Source organism: Antechinus flavipes, chromosome 3, assembly GCF_016432865.1.
Source record: "Antechinus flavipes isolate AdamAnt ecotype Samford, QLD, Australia chromosome 3, AdamAnt_v2, whole genome shotgun sequence".
In the NCBI taxonomy this organism is placed as follows: domain Eukaryota; kingdom Metazoa; phylum Chordata; class Mammalia; order Dasyuromorphia; family Dasyuridae; genus Antechinus; species Antechinus flavipes.
Genome location: NC_067400.1, coordinates 479402126 through 479420689, shown reverse-complemented (window position 1 = coordinate 479420689; position 18564 = coordinate 479402126). Strand labels below are relative to the sequence as shown.

At 40.1% G+C, this 18564-nt stretch overlaps 1 protein-coding gene across 1 annotated transcript in view; it reads left to right on the top strand.

The window, feature by feature from the left end:
* DCPS (decapping enzyme, scavenger) overlaps nt 1–6433 on the top strand; it is a 49757-nt gene extending 43324 nt beyond the window's left edge. The window contains exons 5-6 of the mRNA XM_051986713.1: nt 4563–4673; nt 6041–6433. Of these exons, the coding sequence (XP_051842673.1) occupies nt 4563–4673; nt 6041–6307 (378 nt within the window). The 3' untranslated portion in view covers nt 6308–6433. The remainder of the gene's footprint in view (nt 1–4562; nt 4674–6040) is intronic.
* Nucleotides 6434–18564: the final 12131 nt, after the last annotated feature.

Below are 18564 nucleotides of genomic sequence, written 5' to 3'. Positions count from 1 at the left end.
TGACTTTCCTCATCTGTAAAATGAGCTGGAGAAGGAAATGGTGGACCACTCCAGTATCCTTGCCAAGAAAATCCTAAATGGCGTCTCAAAGAGAGGGTCCTGAAGAGCTGAAAATAACTGGGACAATTGAACAACAACCAAAAAAACACAAAAAATTCCTATCTCCTGAATGTACAGTGATTTTGAGCCTGAGGGTCCCAGAACTAAAATTTATTTCTCATTTAAATATTAATGCTATTCAGCATCTTGTCTTCCCATTTAGGAGGAATGATTGCTGTCCTTCTGGACAGTCTCCTATGTAGCACTCAGTCACAGAGAACTTTATGGAATTTCATCTTTGCCACCAACATCCTCCCATCAATGAAACCAGAAGCAATGTTTTAGTTTGAGATTAGAGGAGCTGGCTTAAGGGAAATTCTCTTATCAACAATGATACAGGTGGTGTCCGTCATGATTTTAGATCAGTACTGTTGTCTGTCTCCATAGTAGCTGTCTATGGTTTGGTTCTTTCTCCTTTGCTTATTCCATTTTTATTTTGTTTTGTTTTAGCAGCTATTATTATCAAGTTCGAGTCACAAGGTATGGGAAATGATGCCCCAAGCCTCAAGTCCTTCTTCATATATATATGTGTATATACATAATATATAAAACTTTTCCCTTTTTTTTTTTTTTACTGAGACCATTGGGTTTAAGTGACTTGCCCAGAGTCACACAGCTAGGAAGTATTAAGTGTATGAGATCAGATTTGAACTCAGGTCCTCCTGACTTCAGGACTAGTGCTCTATTCACTGCACCACCTAGTTGCCCCAAAGCTTTTTATTTTCAAAACACATACATGAGATAGTTTTCAACATTCACCCTTTCAAAATTTTCAAATTTCCTTTCTCCCCAACCCCTTCTCTAGAGGGGAAGTAATCCAACATATGTTAAATATGTGCAATATTTCTATATATATTTCCACAATCATCATGCTGAACAAGAAAAATCAGATCAAAAAGGAAAAAAAAAGAGAAAGAAAACAAAATGAAGCAAACAACAACAAAAAAGTGAAAATACTGTGTTGTGATTCACATTCAGTCCCTCCCGATAGACCTCTCTCTGGGTACAGATGGCTCTCTCTTATCACAAGTCTTTTGGAATTGGCCTGAATTGCCTCATTGTTGAACAGAGTCAGATCCATCAAAATTGATCATCATATAATCTTGATGTTGCTGTGTACAATATTCTCTTTGCTCTACTCACTTCACTTAGCATTAATTCATGTAAGATTCTCCAGGCCACTTTGAAATCATCCTCCTGCTGGTTGTTTCTTACAGAGCAATAGTATTCCAGAACATTCATATATTATCACTTCTTCAGCCATTCTCCAACGAAGGGCATCCACTCAGTTTCCAGTTTCTTGTTACTACAAAAGGGCTGCACAAACAATTTTGCCCACGTGGGTCCTTTTCCCTCTTTATGATCTCTTTGGGATACAGGCCCACTGCTGGATCAAAGGATATGCACAGTTTGATAGCTCAGGTAATGTTATTTTCTTAGTTCTGTGGCAGGGCCCAATGTTGGGCACTCCTCTCCACCCCTAAACCATGCTAGGGGCCCTAGCCACTATGTCCCACAAATGCTGTTGCTCCCTATGGTCCCTATAGTGGCTAAATACTATTGTCTGTCTTGCAATTGGCTTGTATTCACTCTGTAAATCTACAGCCTCTTGGCTTTTACCCGAGAGTAGGCCAAGGGGCTATGGAGGAGTGACTGAATTTTGCCATGAGGGTGGCCTTCCCAAGAATGAATTTTCCATTGTCCCAAAAGAAGTACATTCACATTGTTTTAGGTACAAAAAGGCACTTCCTTTGAGGGGAACCAGATGATCTGGAAAAGCAAACCTGGATAAGTGGTTTTTCTTTACTCTTTCTGTTTGGATTTAAAAGTGAACATTTTCATTAAGTGCCTGCTTTAAGAAAGATCCTGTGCTAGACAGTGGTATTAGAAAAATGAAAAGCAATATACTCCCTTGGAACTTACTATGTACAGGGTGAAAAGAACAGGGTTCTTAGGATCTAAGAATTAGAAGCAGGGCAGCACCAGACATGATCTCTTCCTATGCTTCTGGTAGAGGTGACAGACACTTTTCTTGGGAGGCGTATCATGGACCTCCTAGATGAGGCTTAGGGGCTTAGGAACATGGTCAAGGAAAGGATAAAAGAGGAGGGGACTATCAAAATATGCAATACCAAAGGCTAAGGGAGAGGTCCAAATGGTGTGAGAAATTTGAGGTAACTTACATTTTTATAGTGCTTTAAGTTTTGCTGAGTATTCCCTCATAACACTGTGGAGTAGGTAATAATAGAATGATTTTCGTCCTCACTTTACAGATGAGGAAACTGAGGCAGGCAGAGGGACTTGCTCAAGGTCACACAGCTACTACATGTCAGAGCCAGGAATTGAATACAGTTTTGACTTGAAATCCTCTTTACTACAAGTAGCCAGAAGGATGGACAGGAGTTTTAATGAAGAATTATTATCTGCACTTGTCTTTGAAAAGTAGGGAAAGATTTAATTGCTGAAAATGTGGTGGGAAAATATTGTAGCCATGGGGGAATGACTGTTGTCATAGTCTAATGTAAAGAGGATCAATGGGGACACTGAAGTCTGGGAAAAACTAGGAGTTATAATTGGTTAGAATGTATATCAAGTGGAACTTGTGAATGATGAGCAGGTGAGATCCCTTCACCACTTGACTTCTTTGGGGTCTATCACTGCACTGTCAAAATGAGGAGCATTCGCAGCCCTTCTTCCTATGGGGGAAGTCACACTCTGGCCACATGGTCTCTGTTAAGCTTCCTCTGCCCCACAAAAAGGTTTGCTCGCGCCACCTTCCTTCTGACACTCTGCCCGCTTCTAAGTTGTCATGTGAATCCCTTGTCTGCTCTAACTCCTGACAATTTTCTGACCTCCCTGGAGACCTGTAGGGGCCATCCATTAGGTTGTCACACCAGGTTTCCATAGAATTAGTCTTCATCAGCTGCACTCCTGATTTAGCCTCCGTGCTGACAGGTAGCATCAGGATCTGTGCGCCATTCTAGGCCAGAGGAACCAAGAGCTGTAATTCGATGTGTCATATTTAGCATTTGTCAGCAGCATTTGTCTAAAATAAATGCTATTATTTGGGAGCACTGTGGTAGTTGATAAATAGAAGAGCTAAAAAAATCAACACACCCACACAAATCAAGAATATCCAGTTCCTCCCAAGTTTGAAACAATTTTCTTTTCTAGCTTCCTCAGTCCCTTAATTGGACAAAGTAGTCAAATTGGTTCTGTGATCATAACCTGGGAAGGCTGAGGCTGGGGAGAAGCCTATTTAACACAACAATGTGCATTCATTCCACAGTTCCCTGCTCCTGCACAGTGGCTTGGGTCAGTACTTTCACATCTGAGTAGAGGGTCAAATCATTTAGCCCTCTATGTTATTAGCCGAAAGAAAGGAAGCATGACAGAGGCTAATGCTCACTTATACCTCAGGCAATCAGGGAAAACCTCATTTTGTATTTTGCATCTGAGAACCAAAGGCATTCAGTTGAGTGATTCTTTACTACCTGAATTATTGCAGTTAGAAATTGAAATTAGTCAGGATCATTTGGTACTTTCCCCCAGAGATAGAAACATTGGAAGCTAGGAATCCTTTAGGATCCTTCCAAAGTTGGACTTCCTTGAACTGTGTGGTTGAGTCCCCACATTCACAATAAATTTATGTTATGGGCCTGCCCATAGCTCTGGTTTTTGGCAAGTTGGTAAGGATAGGCTTTTCTTGGCTGGAAGTGGAAAACAATGTGACCATGGTATAGGAATCCATTGATTTTGGCTCTTTGAATTGGCATGGTCTCAAAAATTTCAGACCTTTTTCATGAATGGAAATCAGACAATCCAGAAATGGTGACCCAGGGACTTGGTAGAGATAGTAAAGGAAAATAATAGTAGTAACTTAATAACATCACTTTGCAAAGTGCATTACAAATATCTCATTTGTAGGTGTTGTTTCTATTCTCTATAGGAAATGGGGTGGGGGGGAGAGAGAGAGGAGGAGAGAGGGAGAAGAGAGAGAAAAGAGAGAGAGAGAAAGGAGAAGAGAGGGAGAAGAGAGAGAGAAAGGAGGAGAGAGGGAGAAAGAGAGGGAGAGAGAAAGTGATTTGGCCAGGGTCACATAAATGTAGTTAAACATATATAGTTATACCTCCCCCAAAGAAATCCCCCAAAAGCCCTTTACTCTTCTTCCTTAAATGGAAAGATTCAGCAAACTTTTATTTATTTATTGTTGTACCCTACTCAAACACAGACACTTGTATGTTTATGGTTAGTAGGACAAAATCCCTTGGATGGTGTCTATCTATAGCTCAAGGTTAGGTTGTAACCACTGCTGCTGCTGCTGGCTCCAGGGCCAGTGCTCCAGGCCCAGAGTGGGAAAGGGGGGAAGGAGGGGGATCTCCTGCAGTAGACAAGGGAGCCTTTGAGTCAGGTTCTGTGTCCCCGCCTTAGTCTGATTATTACCTGTAATGCTTTTTTTGTAGTTGGATGACCTCTACCTAATTGCCATCTGCCATCGCCGGGGAATCAAGTCCCTACGAGAGCTCACTGGGGAACATTTACCTCTACTTAGGAACATCTTGCGAGAGGGGCAGGTGAGTCACCAAGGGGGCACACCACGGCCTGGTTCCCCCCCTGGGAAAGAATGGTATCAGGAACTTCTTGGACTTTTCATTCTCTTCTTCACATCTCTCCTCTTGCCCTTTGCAAGCATTTCCCCAGAAACTCCCCCAGGATCATCACCAGGCATAAAAGACCCTCTGCATTTCCTAGCCTGACCCTGACTGTCCAAAGAGGTCTTCTACTTCTCTGTACTGGCCAGACTGGCCTCTTCATTGGCTAATCATTCCCACCAACTCATGGTTTCTCTAATTGGCGTGTTAATCTCTATCCTGCCTTTTCCCCATGGGAGGCAATCCAGGTTTAATGATTTGCTCAGGGTCACCCAGCTAGTAAGTGTCAGAGGCAAGATTTGAACTCAGGTCCTCCTGACTTCAGGGCTTGTGTTCTATCCACTGTCCCACCTATTTGCCCTTTCCATCCAAATTCTACAAGGGCCACTTTGCACTCTCCTTTTCTGTTAAATTGCCTAGGACCACTCCATCTGACATCAAACTCTTATATTAGGTCTTGCCTCTGTCATCTGGGAATACTGTCCTGTGCATAGTCTGTACTAATCCTGGTAGCCAGATGATCTGACTGTGTTTGGTGTTTCTGAACACCTAGCTCTCTTTTTCCCTCTCATCTTTTCTGTTCATCCTGATTTTCTCTAAAATGTACCCAAGTTGAGAATGCTTAGTCTTTTCCAGCTCTAAGTATAAGAGATTTGAGGACAGAATTGAAGGCAAAGGTAAGAACAGTTTGATAGGATAGTATCACAGGTGAAGTTACTATAGATTCTTCCATGGCTGCTTGCAGTCTGTCCAAATTTTGGTGACTTAGTTAAAACTCATCTCTGCACCAGGGTCTCATCCAGAGCTAAAATAAAAGCCTTCTTTCTTTCTAAATGAGCCAAGTTGAGATTTAACTGGCCTTCAGGATGATCCAGCATCCCATAGCCACTTCTCCACCCACCCTTTCTTGCTCAAGCTTTTCTAATTCCTAGCCTGGCCCTGGCCTTGTTTTCTACAAGTTCACAGCCTAAATTGGTGGGTATAGAATCCTTCTGTCTACTCCCTTCTCTGCAACAGTGTCTGAAGATAATCAGAGAAAAGGATAGGATGTCTCAATAATATTTCGGTCTCAATATTCTTCAGGAACCAAGAGGCCTGTCTTGAATCCTGGGCTTTTCCATGTTCTGAACAGGACTTTTTCCTGATATGAAAATAGACTTAGGGAGGTTATACTCAACTGAGAGAGAATGATTGCATCTGACCTAAGTCTCCAATACTAGGTGGTGTTTGGGAAAAGAGATCTGTGTAGACTCAAAAGTTTTGTCTTTGGGACTCCTCTCTTTTCTCAGGAGGCCATCCAGCAGCAGTACCAAGTGAAGGAGGACCGTCTTCGGGTTTATCTGCACTATCAGCCCTCCTATTATCACCTGCACGTGCACTTCACTGCCTTGGGCTTCGAGGCACCTGGCTCAGGTGTGGAGCGGGCACACCTGCTGGCTGATGTGATTGAGAATCTAGAATGTGACCCACACTATTATCAGCAGCGTGCCCTTACATTTGCCCTGAGGGCTGATGATCCCCTACTTAAGCTTTTTCAGGAGGCCAAGAAGAGCTGAGGACCCACATAGAGGGGTTCTCATGTGGGGAGATAAAAGGAATTTTTATTACTGTTGGATTTTTAAAACATCTTTTTGTACTGGTTTGTTGTCTGTACTAATGAATAAAGTATCTGGTTCACTAGATCCAGAGTGACTGAGTGTCCTTGGGATGGGGAGAATAAGGAGGTGGGGGAGGAGGGCAAGGCCTTCTTGAGGTGGGTGGGGTGTCCTTGATAAAGGTCATGATGTAAGTCTGAGAAGAAGCTTGGAGTTACACCAAGCCTGGTGTCCCTATTTATCCCTAGGTCCCTATTTACCGTACTTAACCCTGTTATGGCCTTTTATTCCAAGCAACTGTCCAACCTTTTGTGGTCTTGAGACACCTTAGAACAACCAGCTAGAAAATCTTTCTCTGAACTGCACACTGAGTCATCTCAAAGCTCTACCCACTTTTCTCCAGTGTTTGGTTTACCCACTGCCCTTTCCTGCTCTTTTGGCAAGATGTGGGAGTTAGCAAGGTGGAGGTAGGGAGGAAACTTAAATAAAAATCTGATGATGAAATTCATTACAGTAGTGTCTATTGTTTGGTCAGTAAGCATCTATGGAGAGCGTAATACAGTGAAAGCATTGTCAGTAAACAGATGGATAGAGAGAGAAAGAGATGTGTATGTGTATGCATGCAGATATAGCAATATACTTAAATATACAATATACAGGAAAGCAATGCATCAAGATGATCACACATAAAATAAGTCTGGAAGCTTTGAGAGGACTCAAGGTTAAGGGAGTGATTGGTATATTTTGTTTTGTTTAGTTGGGGAGATGGAATCTGAATTTTAGAACTATCAGGAAGTTTGAGATTATCTTCTCCAATTTCTTCCTTTCTAATGAGTATATTTTTTTTATGCCTGTCTTGCTTGCTTCCCATCTCACCAAGGCTGAAACCCTGCTCTCCAGAAAACAGAAAAATACAGTTGAAGATATCACAGGAAAAAGGCCCCAGAGCATCTGGCCCAGGTTGTAGCCAGGGAGGTCTGATAAGGCCCTAGGAGGTCCAAGCTGGCAGATTGACTAACATCATAATTTGACCAGCAAAGTGACTTATTCTTTGCCAATCCCTTTAAGTTCTAGGGATTTGATAAAGTAGAGCTAGAGGGAAAACTATTTCCTTAGGTGACTACAAAGGCATCAAGGTAGGTAATATCTGAGAGAGAGCAAACAGGATCTCACAAGCTGCAGGTATGAGCCTGTCCTACTCCTGATTAGGACCCAAACCAAGTAGTCTCTCCGGCTCAAGCAGCAGCTAGTGCTGCAGTCCGGGCTGTGAGCTTGGGCTCTGGTGCTCTCTGTTCCTGGGTGTGTTGCCCAGGCCTGGTGTACTCTCAATCCTTTGGGAGAGAAGATGCTGTTTCTCTTCAGTGAGGATATTACTATTTCGGACTCTGAGTAGGTCCCCAAAGCCCGCTGTGGCAGCCTGATGGATGAGCCAGGCAGGGCTGAAGTTCAAGTTTAGGTACAGGGAGTGCCGACCTGAAAGACCCGTAGTTAACATAGTGAATTAAGGTTTGTTGCATGACCAGCAAGAAAACAGTCCATTGTAGTGAGTACAATTCGCAGCAGTTATTGGATAGGCAGCCCAGCCATATATCTGACTAGATCCCAGACAGGGAGATAGTTTCTGCCCTTGCCATATTCTCTCTCTGACTCTGTCTCTGTGTCTATCTCTGTTTCTGTCTCTATCTCTGTCTCTGTCTCTGTCTCTTTGTCTTTCTCTGTCTCTCTGGCTCTTTTTCACACACTCAAAGTACCTAGTGCAAATATTAGATGAAGAAACCAAAACTCTTCAGAGAGATCAGGTGACATGCTCAAGATCATACACCTTGATTTGAACCTAACCTGACGATTCCAAATCTAGGATTCTTTCTACATTACCATATTCCCTATCTGATTAAGTATTACACAACACATCTGAAATACTGGGGCACAGGGCAGCTAAAAAGACAACTGGAAATGCCCTCTGACAGAACCACTGTAATGCACTGGATAACTCCAAGAAATCTCTCAATTTTCCAGAGGAGAGAGGTTTTTAAATACCCCTCAGGGCTAGATGAAAAAGTACTGACATAGTGTTCTTTCACTGATACTGGTTCCTACTGGGTGAGTGCATACAGTTACATCTGTGACCCTGGGCTTAAGTTGCAAGATGAAATTCTCTTTAGCTAGCTTTATACAAAGAACTAGGAAGAAAGTTGGGTAAGGAGCCTTCTTTATCTCTAAAGGGAAAACTACAACTGGGAGAAGCTGATTCTTGACAAACAGTTCAACAGAAATACCAAGTCTAGGATATTCTCTCTCTCTCTCTCTCTCTCTCTCTCTCTCTCTCTCTCTCTCTCTCTCTCTCTCTCTCTCCTCTTACACTGTCTTTGTCCCTCTCTCTCAAAGCTGAACAGGTACAGAATTTGAACTTTTCAAGTTGATTGGTACTCAAATGGATACATAATCAATCCGAATTCTACCCATCCATGCCTACCCTACCTGTGTTATTCTTATCCAAGAGAGTCCTTCTATAATTTAGCCGCAGAAGCCCCACAAAAAGTGATGGAGACCCTCCACTATTTCTTGACACTGTGAGAATACTAGTGAAACACTCGAGCTGTCTTGTCATCCCTTAGCTGCCCATCTTCTCTTCCTAAGCTTCATCTCCCTATTGACCTTCTTTGTTCCCGTTCTTTGGAGTGCCTCATCATTAGATGCTGTAATCTCACACCCGCCATGCCCTCTCTGGTGACTTCTGATGATGCTCATCTTTAGGTCTTTAGAGACTATTGTACTCTGTGTTTCCCAGCCACACAATAACACTGGTAAAATACTGGTATTAAACTGGGAGAGACTTTGGATTTATTAAAGAAGTTTTGCAATTTCCTGAAGGCATTCTGTCCTGCCCTTCCCCTCCCATTTAATTTAAGTGCCTGCCTCCTCCATAGAAGATGTGCTGGACAGTGGTTATATTACTGGCCTTAAGTCAATTTCCTGTTTAATGAAGTTGGTCTGTAGTTCAGTAATATGATTTATTTCCATCTCACCTACTATAGAAGAGGCAGGGAAGGATGATGGCGCATCTGAGGCAAACAATAGTTTCAAATTATTTTCACAACAAGATAGGCTACTAATTGGGAAATGGCTAAATATCACATAGAACTTGAATGTAAAGACGTTGCTGCACCATAAAAAGTGACAAATGAAGAATTGAGAGAAGGAAGATTTATATGAACTGATTAAAAAGTGAAGGAAGTAAAATTAGAAAAACTACATGACTTGCGTCATGGTTAAAGGAAAGAATGGATAGCAACAAAAAACCAACCAATATTCAACTATGATGACCAAGCTTGTCCCCAAGGAAGAAATGAGAAAATGCTCTTCCCCCTCTCCTTGCAACAATGGGGGACTATAAAGGGACTATACACTGTCAGACTTAGTTAACATACTGATTAGTTTTTTCTGAATTGCTTTTTTCCCCCTCTTTTTTTATTTTATGTTACAAGGACTGGGTATGGATAATTCAGAAATGAAAGTGTTATAAAAAATAATACATCGATAAAAATTGTAAAAACAAAAAGAGAACAGGGAGCAGAGCTCTGGACTCAGAAAATTCTTAGTTAGATCTGATCTTGGGAAGATAAACAACCAATAAATTAGCAAGCTGCCTGCTTCTCTTTAAGCACACTCAGTCGAAGTTTGGAGCCCTTACTAATAGAAAGTGACATGTTAGAGAAAGGAATATACCTCCATAGGTCCTTAGGGTGAACTTTTCCATTTTCATGCCTCTGGAAAGGATTTCACTAACCTCTGACCACGGCATTGACTGAACTCTTTTGACTAGACCAAGTGAACCCCTTCTTATACTTCATTTAGAAAACCAAATCAACTTTCTGAGAAATTAAAGATAATCCAGGGCAGGGCCATTCAGCTTTCTGTTGCTGTCAAAAATAAATCAGACACTAAGAGAAAGCAAGAACTCAGATTTATCTTTCTTCTCTTCCCCCTTGCCATAATCTTTTAATCATCTGATAATTAAACTTTTATCATCCTACAAGAAATATTTATTGATAAACCCCATTTATTAAATAAATAATATTCAGGCTGATAAAAGGCCTGAAATCAATGATCTCTGAGTTCTTTTATAGCTCTAGCTCTCTGATCTTATAAAACAGTTGGTCATGATAATAATTCCTGACCTTAGGAAGCTTACAGTCTAGTAAAAATCTGCTTCTCTCTCTCGCTCTCTGTGTGTGTGTGTGTGTGTGTGTGTGTGTGTGTGTGTATGTACACACTCAAGATAGCTAGTGCAAGCATTAGATGAGGAAATCCAGGCTCTTCAGAAAGATTTATCCAAGGTCATACAGGTAGATTTGAATCTAAACCTGATGATTCCAAATCCAAGATTCTTTCTATAATACTATCCTTCCTACTTTATTAATCATAACACTATATGTCTAAAATATCCTTCTCTACCCCTATACGCTGCCATGTCACTTGCCTTGAAGAATGGAAGAACCTTGGTTAGTATCCCAGCTCTGTTACTAGTTACTGCCAGTGTGACTGTGAGAAAGGGACTTTTGCAAGGATGATGTGTAAAGGCAGGAACTCGCCCAACCTTTCCCCCAAAATGTCCCACATTCCTTTAAATAATGACTCTAAACAAATTGTAGGGTGTCAGAACACCCAAAAAGATGAAGTAGAACATTTTCCAGCTGAGAAAGGTACTTTTCCCCTCCAGGTCTCAGTGACCTCATCAGAAACAAAAGGCGGTTAAACTTGACCTCTGAGGTTTCCTCCACCCTGAACCTATGATCCTTTAATCATATGAGGCAGTTAAACCTGAAAGCCAGTCTCCCAAAAGCTAAGGGTTTCCCCAAACTGCATTCTTATAACTAAATAAACAAATCTAGCACCCTTCCCCCTCCACATCCCTATTACTTTGTTTTCCTTTACTTCTGTATATGAGGAAGAGTTGTTTGTAGTTTTCTTCAATAATATTCAGTTGTATTCCCTCAACATCTCTGCACATGTTTCCCTTATTTTAGAGCATAAGCATTTCAAGATCAGGGATTATATCTGTAACTGCTGGTTAGTTTCTCTGTCAAGTATCTCCATACTCTAGTTATTCTCCACTCAGCTGTCTCACTAATATTCCTAAAGCACAGGTCTGATCATATCACTTTCTGATTCAATAAATTCCAATTGCTTCCCATTACTTGTAGGATTGTATATAAACTACTTTCTTGGGCTTTCAAAAATCCTTCAAAACCTGCCATCTTAATTCCTTCCATGTACTCTTCAATCTAGTGACACTGCCTCTTTTGCTATTCCTTAAATACAGTATTGGGATGCCCCAATTCCCTTGCATTTTCACCTGCCATGTAACACAGGAGGAGTTCTATCCCTCCTTATCTCTAGCTCCTGACTTCTTTCAAGTGTCAGCTAAGGACCAACCTTCTCCAAGAAACCTTTTTCAGCCTCCCTTAATCTTAATATCTCCCCCTGTGGCTCCTCCTCAATTTGTCCTGTCTACATCTTATTTCCCCCTTTTGATTATGAACTTCTTGGGAACCTGGACTCTTTGTCCTTTGTATATTTTGTTCCTTACCTAGGAAACTGTAGATATATTTAATTAAGTTCTAGTTGACTGACCATAACTTCTTTGTCCAGCTTTACAGTTCCAATACCAGTCCCTCCTAAATATCCTAGCCAATCCTAATTTCTTCCATACATGTGGAAGAAAACTTTTTTTTTTACTCTTTCAATACTTGTGTACTTATGCACCTTATCCAGGTGAGTTGCTCCCTTCGAAAATACCTCTAACAACTTGCATTTGTGGAACATTTTTAGGTTTGCAAAGCACTTTGTATATATTATCTCATTTGATTATTCAAAGGTAAATGTATCCCAATTGTGTACCTCCTGGCCATGCCCTTCCATAAGTATTTTTGTTGATCATGTATCTGGGTTAGTGGATGATTTCCTCTCAATACTGTAATAATCCCTAGGTGCAGCACTTTATCTGGCTGTCCTTATTTGCTCTCATTATCTGACTAGAACAACTTTAATTTTCCCCCAATGATGCTTTTCTCAGATATCTTTTTACTATTCTTGGCATCCAAGTCATTGTTGATTATGTTCGACATCCTTCTTACATCTACCGTACAGTTCTCTTGCTCTTAGAGTCATCCACAGTTTTGACTTTTTGAATATCATGTCCCATGATTTACAGAGTACCTCTAGGAAAAAAAGACTGGTATTTTAAAAAGATGGGTTTTTATGTCAGGGAGCAGCTTGGGATCATTGAAAGTGTTGCACAATTTCCCAAGTGCAATTCAGCCCACTCTCTTCCTTCTGTTCAATTCTGGAACTAGGTCATTATCCATCTGTAATGTCTGTCTAAGATATATGTAGGGATGTGTCCGCTCCGTGGGGTGCCCAGCCAACTGAATATCATAATCTGGATGATAGTCATTCTTCATCCATTTAATTTTTCCCGTGTGGACAATAAGATTTTGTGCCTTACCTTTTCCCCCTGCACAACATGGGAGGTTAAAAGAAAATGATTGAAAAGGCCAATTGGTCAGCTTCTCCTATTCACATTACTTTCTATATTGAAAGACAATTGCCTTCTAAATGGGCAGCTAGGTGACTCAGTAGATAGGATTTTAGGTTTAGAATCAGAATCAGAATCAGGACATCTTCCTGAATTCAAACCCAGCCTCAGACACTTACTAGCTGTGTGATCCTAAGCAAGTCACTTAACTCTCTTTGCCTCAGCTTCCTCATCTGTGAAATGAACTGTGGAGAAGGAAATGGCAACTACTGCTCCAGTATTTTTGCCAAGAAAGTGCCAAATAGGGTCAGAAAGAATTAGACATGACTAAACAACAGCAACAAAGCCATCTAAATGAGTGGTTTTATGATATTCTTCAACATAAACAGGGGAAAAGTAGAAGAAAAAACCCCAAGAGCACAAACATAAAACTTCTGAATCCTAGTGAGGATTTATGAATGATTTTCTTTATATCCAGTATAGGTCTCTGGATGGATAGAGAAGGAATGAGCTTCTTCTCAAGTCTTGATTTGGTTGTCTACTAGCTTATCTGAGACTGCAGAGGCACAGAGAAGAAGGGGTGAAAATCCTAAATGGCTAGGTGGGAGTGGGAGTGGGAAGGTGTGTGTGTGGATAGTGGAGAGCACTTTCTCTTTTGGTAGGAAAAAACCAAGGCTTGTGAAGTCACATATTAGAGGTATCTTAATTTCTAGTTCCAGGAATTCTAGGTCAGTGATTGGCAGAAAGGGATGATGAGCATATAATCAGAGGGTTCATCCTTCTTAAATCTGATTAAGATTCAGAAATCTGTTATATATAAGAACTAGGTTGTTACAAAGAAAAATATTTCACTTAATCTGAGCAGAATTGTTTTAACCATTTTGAAAACAGGAAGAGATTTTCCTAGCAGTTTAAGAATGTTAGACAAAATAGTAAAATTTCAATAAATTGCATAGACAAGAAAAAACTAAACAAAACAGCCAAAGGAGTTGTTTCTAAATAGCTAGGCCCATATCAAGGGTAATTACCTCAACACTTGCTTCTTTAAAAAGAAAAATGGAGCCTTTGCTTTAAGAAATAATTTCCTTTTTGAATTCTACATATAAATGCTGATTAGATTAAGAGGAGAAGATTTTCATTTGAATTCTAATTTTAAATATAAAAGGCCTCCACTTATCAATATAGTTTCCTAGACATGTAGTCTTTCTCTAGCAAGCAATATTAATTCCTTTAGATTCACAAAAGATGACCCTTACACTTACAAAAATTTTAAATGCAAACACAATTTTAAATACATTATTAACTCACAGATAGAACTGTAGGGATTAGACATTATAGAAAACACAGTATCAGTTAAAGATTTTATTTGGCCCACTCACACAAGACTCTTTCTTTCTAATGGTTAGGATTCTCTTTAAGAAAGCCCTCTGTCACCAGGCGCTTCAAGCAATTAGGACCAGGAGTATGGGATGAAGACCTCACCATCTCCAGAGAGTCTGCTTCCATTTGGACTCCATGCAGGACATCTCTCTTACTCTAGGCAATGGCCCTTACTTTAGGCAAGCATATGTGTCCCTATTTTATACTTTACTTGAACATTTTCAGAAAAGAATTGAACAAACTTCTTTGATGATTGTATCTTTCAAGGAATCTGACATAATTTGTAAGTGTGAATATAAGGCATCTAATCGAAAGAATGAGTAAAAAATAATTTAAATGCTTATTGCATGCTAAGTACTGTACAAAGTTCTGGGGATATAAATGTTAAAAAAAAAAGAGAGAGAGAGAGAGACTACAAAATAAAAGAAGTTTGTGGTATAAAAAGTTACAAAAAATTTAAGAATGAATATCTTACACTACTGCCAGTACTGTTATCAAGATTTTCTTCCCCATTGAAATGATTATTGCTATGTCAAAACATAGTTCTTGTTCATCAGTGCTTCTGAATAACTTGCAGTTAAACTGTATGATTTCTTGCCAGATGCACAATGTTTATGGAAAAGCTTATGAAAAGATCAGAGATACCACATAAATACATTTGCAATTCTGATAAATTCTTGGTATAAAATATCCACACTAACTGAAAGTCTTCTACTATAGATAGCATTTTCTAGGAGTACTCTAATGTTAACATAAAAATTGATGTTCAACAAATAGCATTTGCAGACAACCCAAGGGGAAGGGATGCTATCTTATTTGTTCCAAACCAACAGCACCAAAGAAAGTATTATATTTCTAAATCTGTATTTCAACTTAATTATATTTGATGGAACACTAAAAATCTGACATTAAAAAGAAAAGAAAAGAAAATTTGGCTCCAGGACAGATGGAATTAGGGAAATTCTAAGAGTTTGGTAGGGGAGGGGCTCAGGGTAGAGTGCAGGGGATACAGAGGTTGTTGTTACTATGGCATCAGGGAAGGGATGCCATAACATGCAAATGATGTAGGGCTGTGCAAGGCTACCTGCCTCACTATCAGAGCCATCTGGGCCCAATAGTCAGATATTGATCAGGATGACTGGAGATGGCCTGCAAGGTTCGGAGGCACTCCCATAATTGGATTTCTGGGGCACAGTGGCCATGTAGATGGCAAGGTTTGGTGATCCTGTATCTTATTAGAAGGATTTAGTTGTTGACTTCCATTTATTTCTCTCTTGAGCAGTCAACCAGCTCAGGTAGGCAGGGGGATCGGAGCTCCCCATGGTGGGCCACCAGAACCCTAAGGTCCTGGAACTACCTGAGATTGGAGGAAGGGGCCAAGGAGGGGGAGATGAGGAGGCAGAATGCATATAAGCTGTATTGTCCTTCTAGGGAAGGGAAGAAGCCTTCTTATAATGCCTGCTAATGTTCCAGACATTGTGTTAAGCTCCTTACAAATATCTCCTTCGGAGATCACTATATACCTCAACAACGATACTGTATGAGGATGTATTCTGATGGAAGTGAACCTCTTCGACAAAAAGAAGATCTAACTCAGTTTCAATTGATCAAGGATGAAGCAGCTACACCCAAAGAAAGAACACTGGGAAATGAATATAAACTGCTTGCATTTTTGTTTTTCTTCCCAGGTTATTTTTTTACCTTCTGAATCCAATTCTCCCTGTGTAACAAAAGAACTGTTTGGTTCTGCACACATATATTGTATCTAGGATATACTGTAACCTATTTAACATGTATAGGACTGCTTGCCATCTGGGAGAGGGGGGTGGAGGGAGGGAGGGGAAAATCGGAACAGAAGTGAGTGCAAGGGATAATGCTGTAAAAAAATTACTCTGGCATGGGTTCTCTCAATAAGAAGTTATAATGAAAAATAAAAAATAAAAATAAAAATAACAAGCTAAGAAAAACAAAAAAACAAATATCTCCTTCAAATGTCATTTTATGAAGAAGGTGCTGTTATTAACTCCATTTTTATAGTTGTAGAAATTGAGGCAAATAGCAGTCAAACGACTTGTTCAGGATCCTCAGCTAGGAAGAATCCTATTCTATTGTTTTTCTGATTCTAGGTCCAGAGCTTACTGGCTTTATCAGGTTAAATGTTTTTTAAAAATAACAACACACTAAAACATAACTTCTATTCTTCCTACACTTCAGTAAGTCCCCTTACGTATTTACAATTTTTACTTTGTACCATAGCTACCAATGAAATATCTTATCCTTCTCATTAGCTATTAGTGACCAATGAGAATAGTGACTATATATTACTTTTCATTCCCCACCGGCGTACAACACAGCTCTTGCTCATGATGGATCTCCACTAAATATTTGTTGAATGAATAAATGAATAAATGAGTGAAATTTGAACTATGATATTTTTTATGAAGAAGATGGAAATAGTTTAGAAGGCTGAAGTGGTTGGGATGGTGGGGTGGAGGGCAGTTGGAAATCTTCAAAACAATGGGCAAACACATGCAGGAATGTTTTGTAGGTGAACTGCTCTTTTTCCTCTGGAGGAGGGTCTGGGGTACACCATGAGGTATTTTTTTTAATTTTAATTTTATTTTATTTAATAATAACTTTTATTGACAGAACCCATGCCAGGGTAATTTTTTACAACATTATCCCTTGCACTCGCTTATGTTTCGATTTTTCCCCTCCCTCCCTCCACCCCCCCCCCCCAAGATGGCAAGCAGTCCTATATATGTTAAATCCATGAGGTATTAAGGGTAAATGCTAGGACAGACTTGCCTTGTGACCAGGGGAAAGGAAACCCTAGAATGTACTGCAGACAGTTTTTCCAGGAGATTTTTAACAAAAGGCAAGAAATAAAAATTTCACAACTGAATGTTGACCTTGTTCAGATACAGGGCCATGAGTGATGTGAGTTTGTAAAGGCTCTGCTTGAGTCAGCCAGGTTTCTGCAGTTACAAAACTACTGTCTCTGCCATTGAGAAGCCTGGGAAAAACCCAACTCGCTGGCTTAGCCTTCCAGTTGCTTAAATCTGATAAAAATAGGAGCCGAAATACCATCTCCAGGCTGCTATTTTTAAAAAGCATCTGAGATGCCAGATTGGGTTTATTTCCCCCTCAACAGAGAATGGCTACAGAGCCTTTCCCTTCTTCCAAAAGGCAAGATGCTAACGTGGCACACGTGACGGAAGCCAAAAAACTGGCAAGATGTTTTTCATTGCCCATCCCTCCCAGATCCCCATCTTCCTCTCTTTCACTACCCAATAGTTGAAAAATAACATTAGTGGAGCCCACAGATCCTCTGACCTACACTTGCCTCATGTCTACAATATAGTCTGACTTCATAATGCCCTCTTATTTCCCAGAGATTTTTTAAATACACCTGAAAGATAAACATTTTTCTCCCTTCACAGAGAGAGACTGAGGCCCAGAGAAAACAGATGAATTATTAAGTATCAAATAGCACAAAATTTGTTATTCTCAGATAGACTCTTGTGTCTCTGACTGCCAGTGGGAAAAAAAGGATTTGAAATTTAAGGACATGGGTTAGATTCTTGCCCTTGTGTGACAACAGGTAAATCACTTACTCTTTCTGGGCCTCAGTTTCTGCCTTGTAAATAAAACAAGAAGTTTGAACTAGATGACCAAAAGTCCCTTGTAGTTCTGCCACTGGCTTTCTAGTTCTGGGACTACAGATAAGTCATTTTGTTTCCTCTTTTGACCCTGGATGACAAAACCTGTCTTATTTACCTTACCCATATATCCCCCAGGATACGGTCTTTGGTGTTCAGGTCAAGGTTGCATGGCCAATTGTTGTTGTTTCCTTGTTTCAGTCCCATTTGGGTTTTTTTTGGCAAAGATACTCGAGTGATTTTTGTCATTTGACATTCCCCAATTGACTGAAATTATCTATTTCCCTATCGTAGAAAAAACACATGATTTAAAAAAAAAAAACCTTTTTATTTTTAAAACAGATGCATAGTTTTCAACATTCACCTTTGCAAAACCTTGTGTTCCACTTTTTCCCTTCCCTTCCCCCCCCCAAGGCAAGTGATCCAATATATGTTAAATATGTGCAATTCTTCTACACATATTTCCACAATTATCATGCTGCACAAGAAAAATCAGATCCAAAAGGAGAAAAAGAAGTGAAAAAGAAAACAAGGCGCAAGCAAATAACAACAAAATGATGAAAATACTATGTTGTGATCCACACGCAATCCCCACAGTCCTCTCTCTGCATTCAGATGGCTCTCTCCATCACAAGACC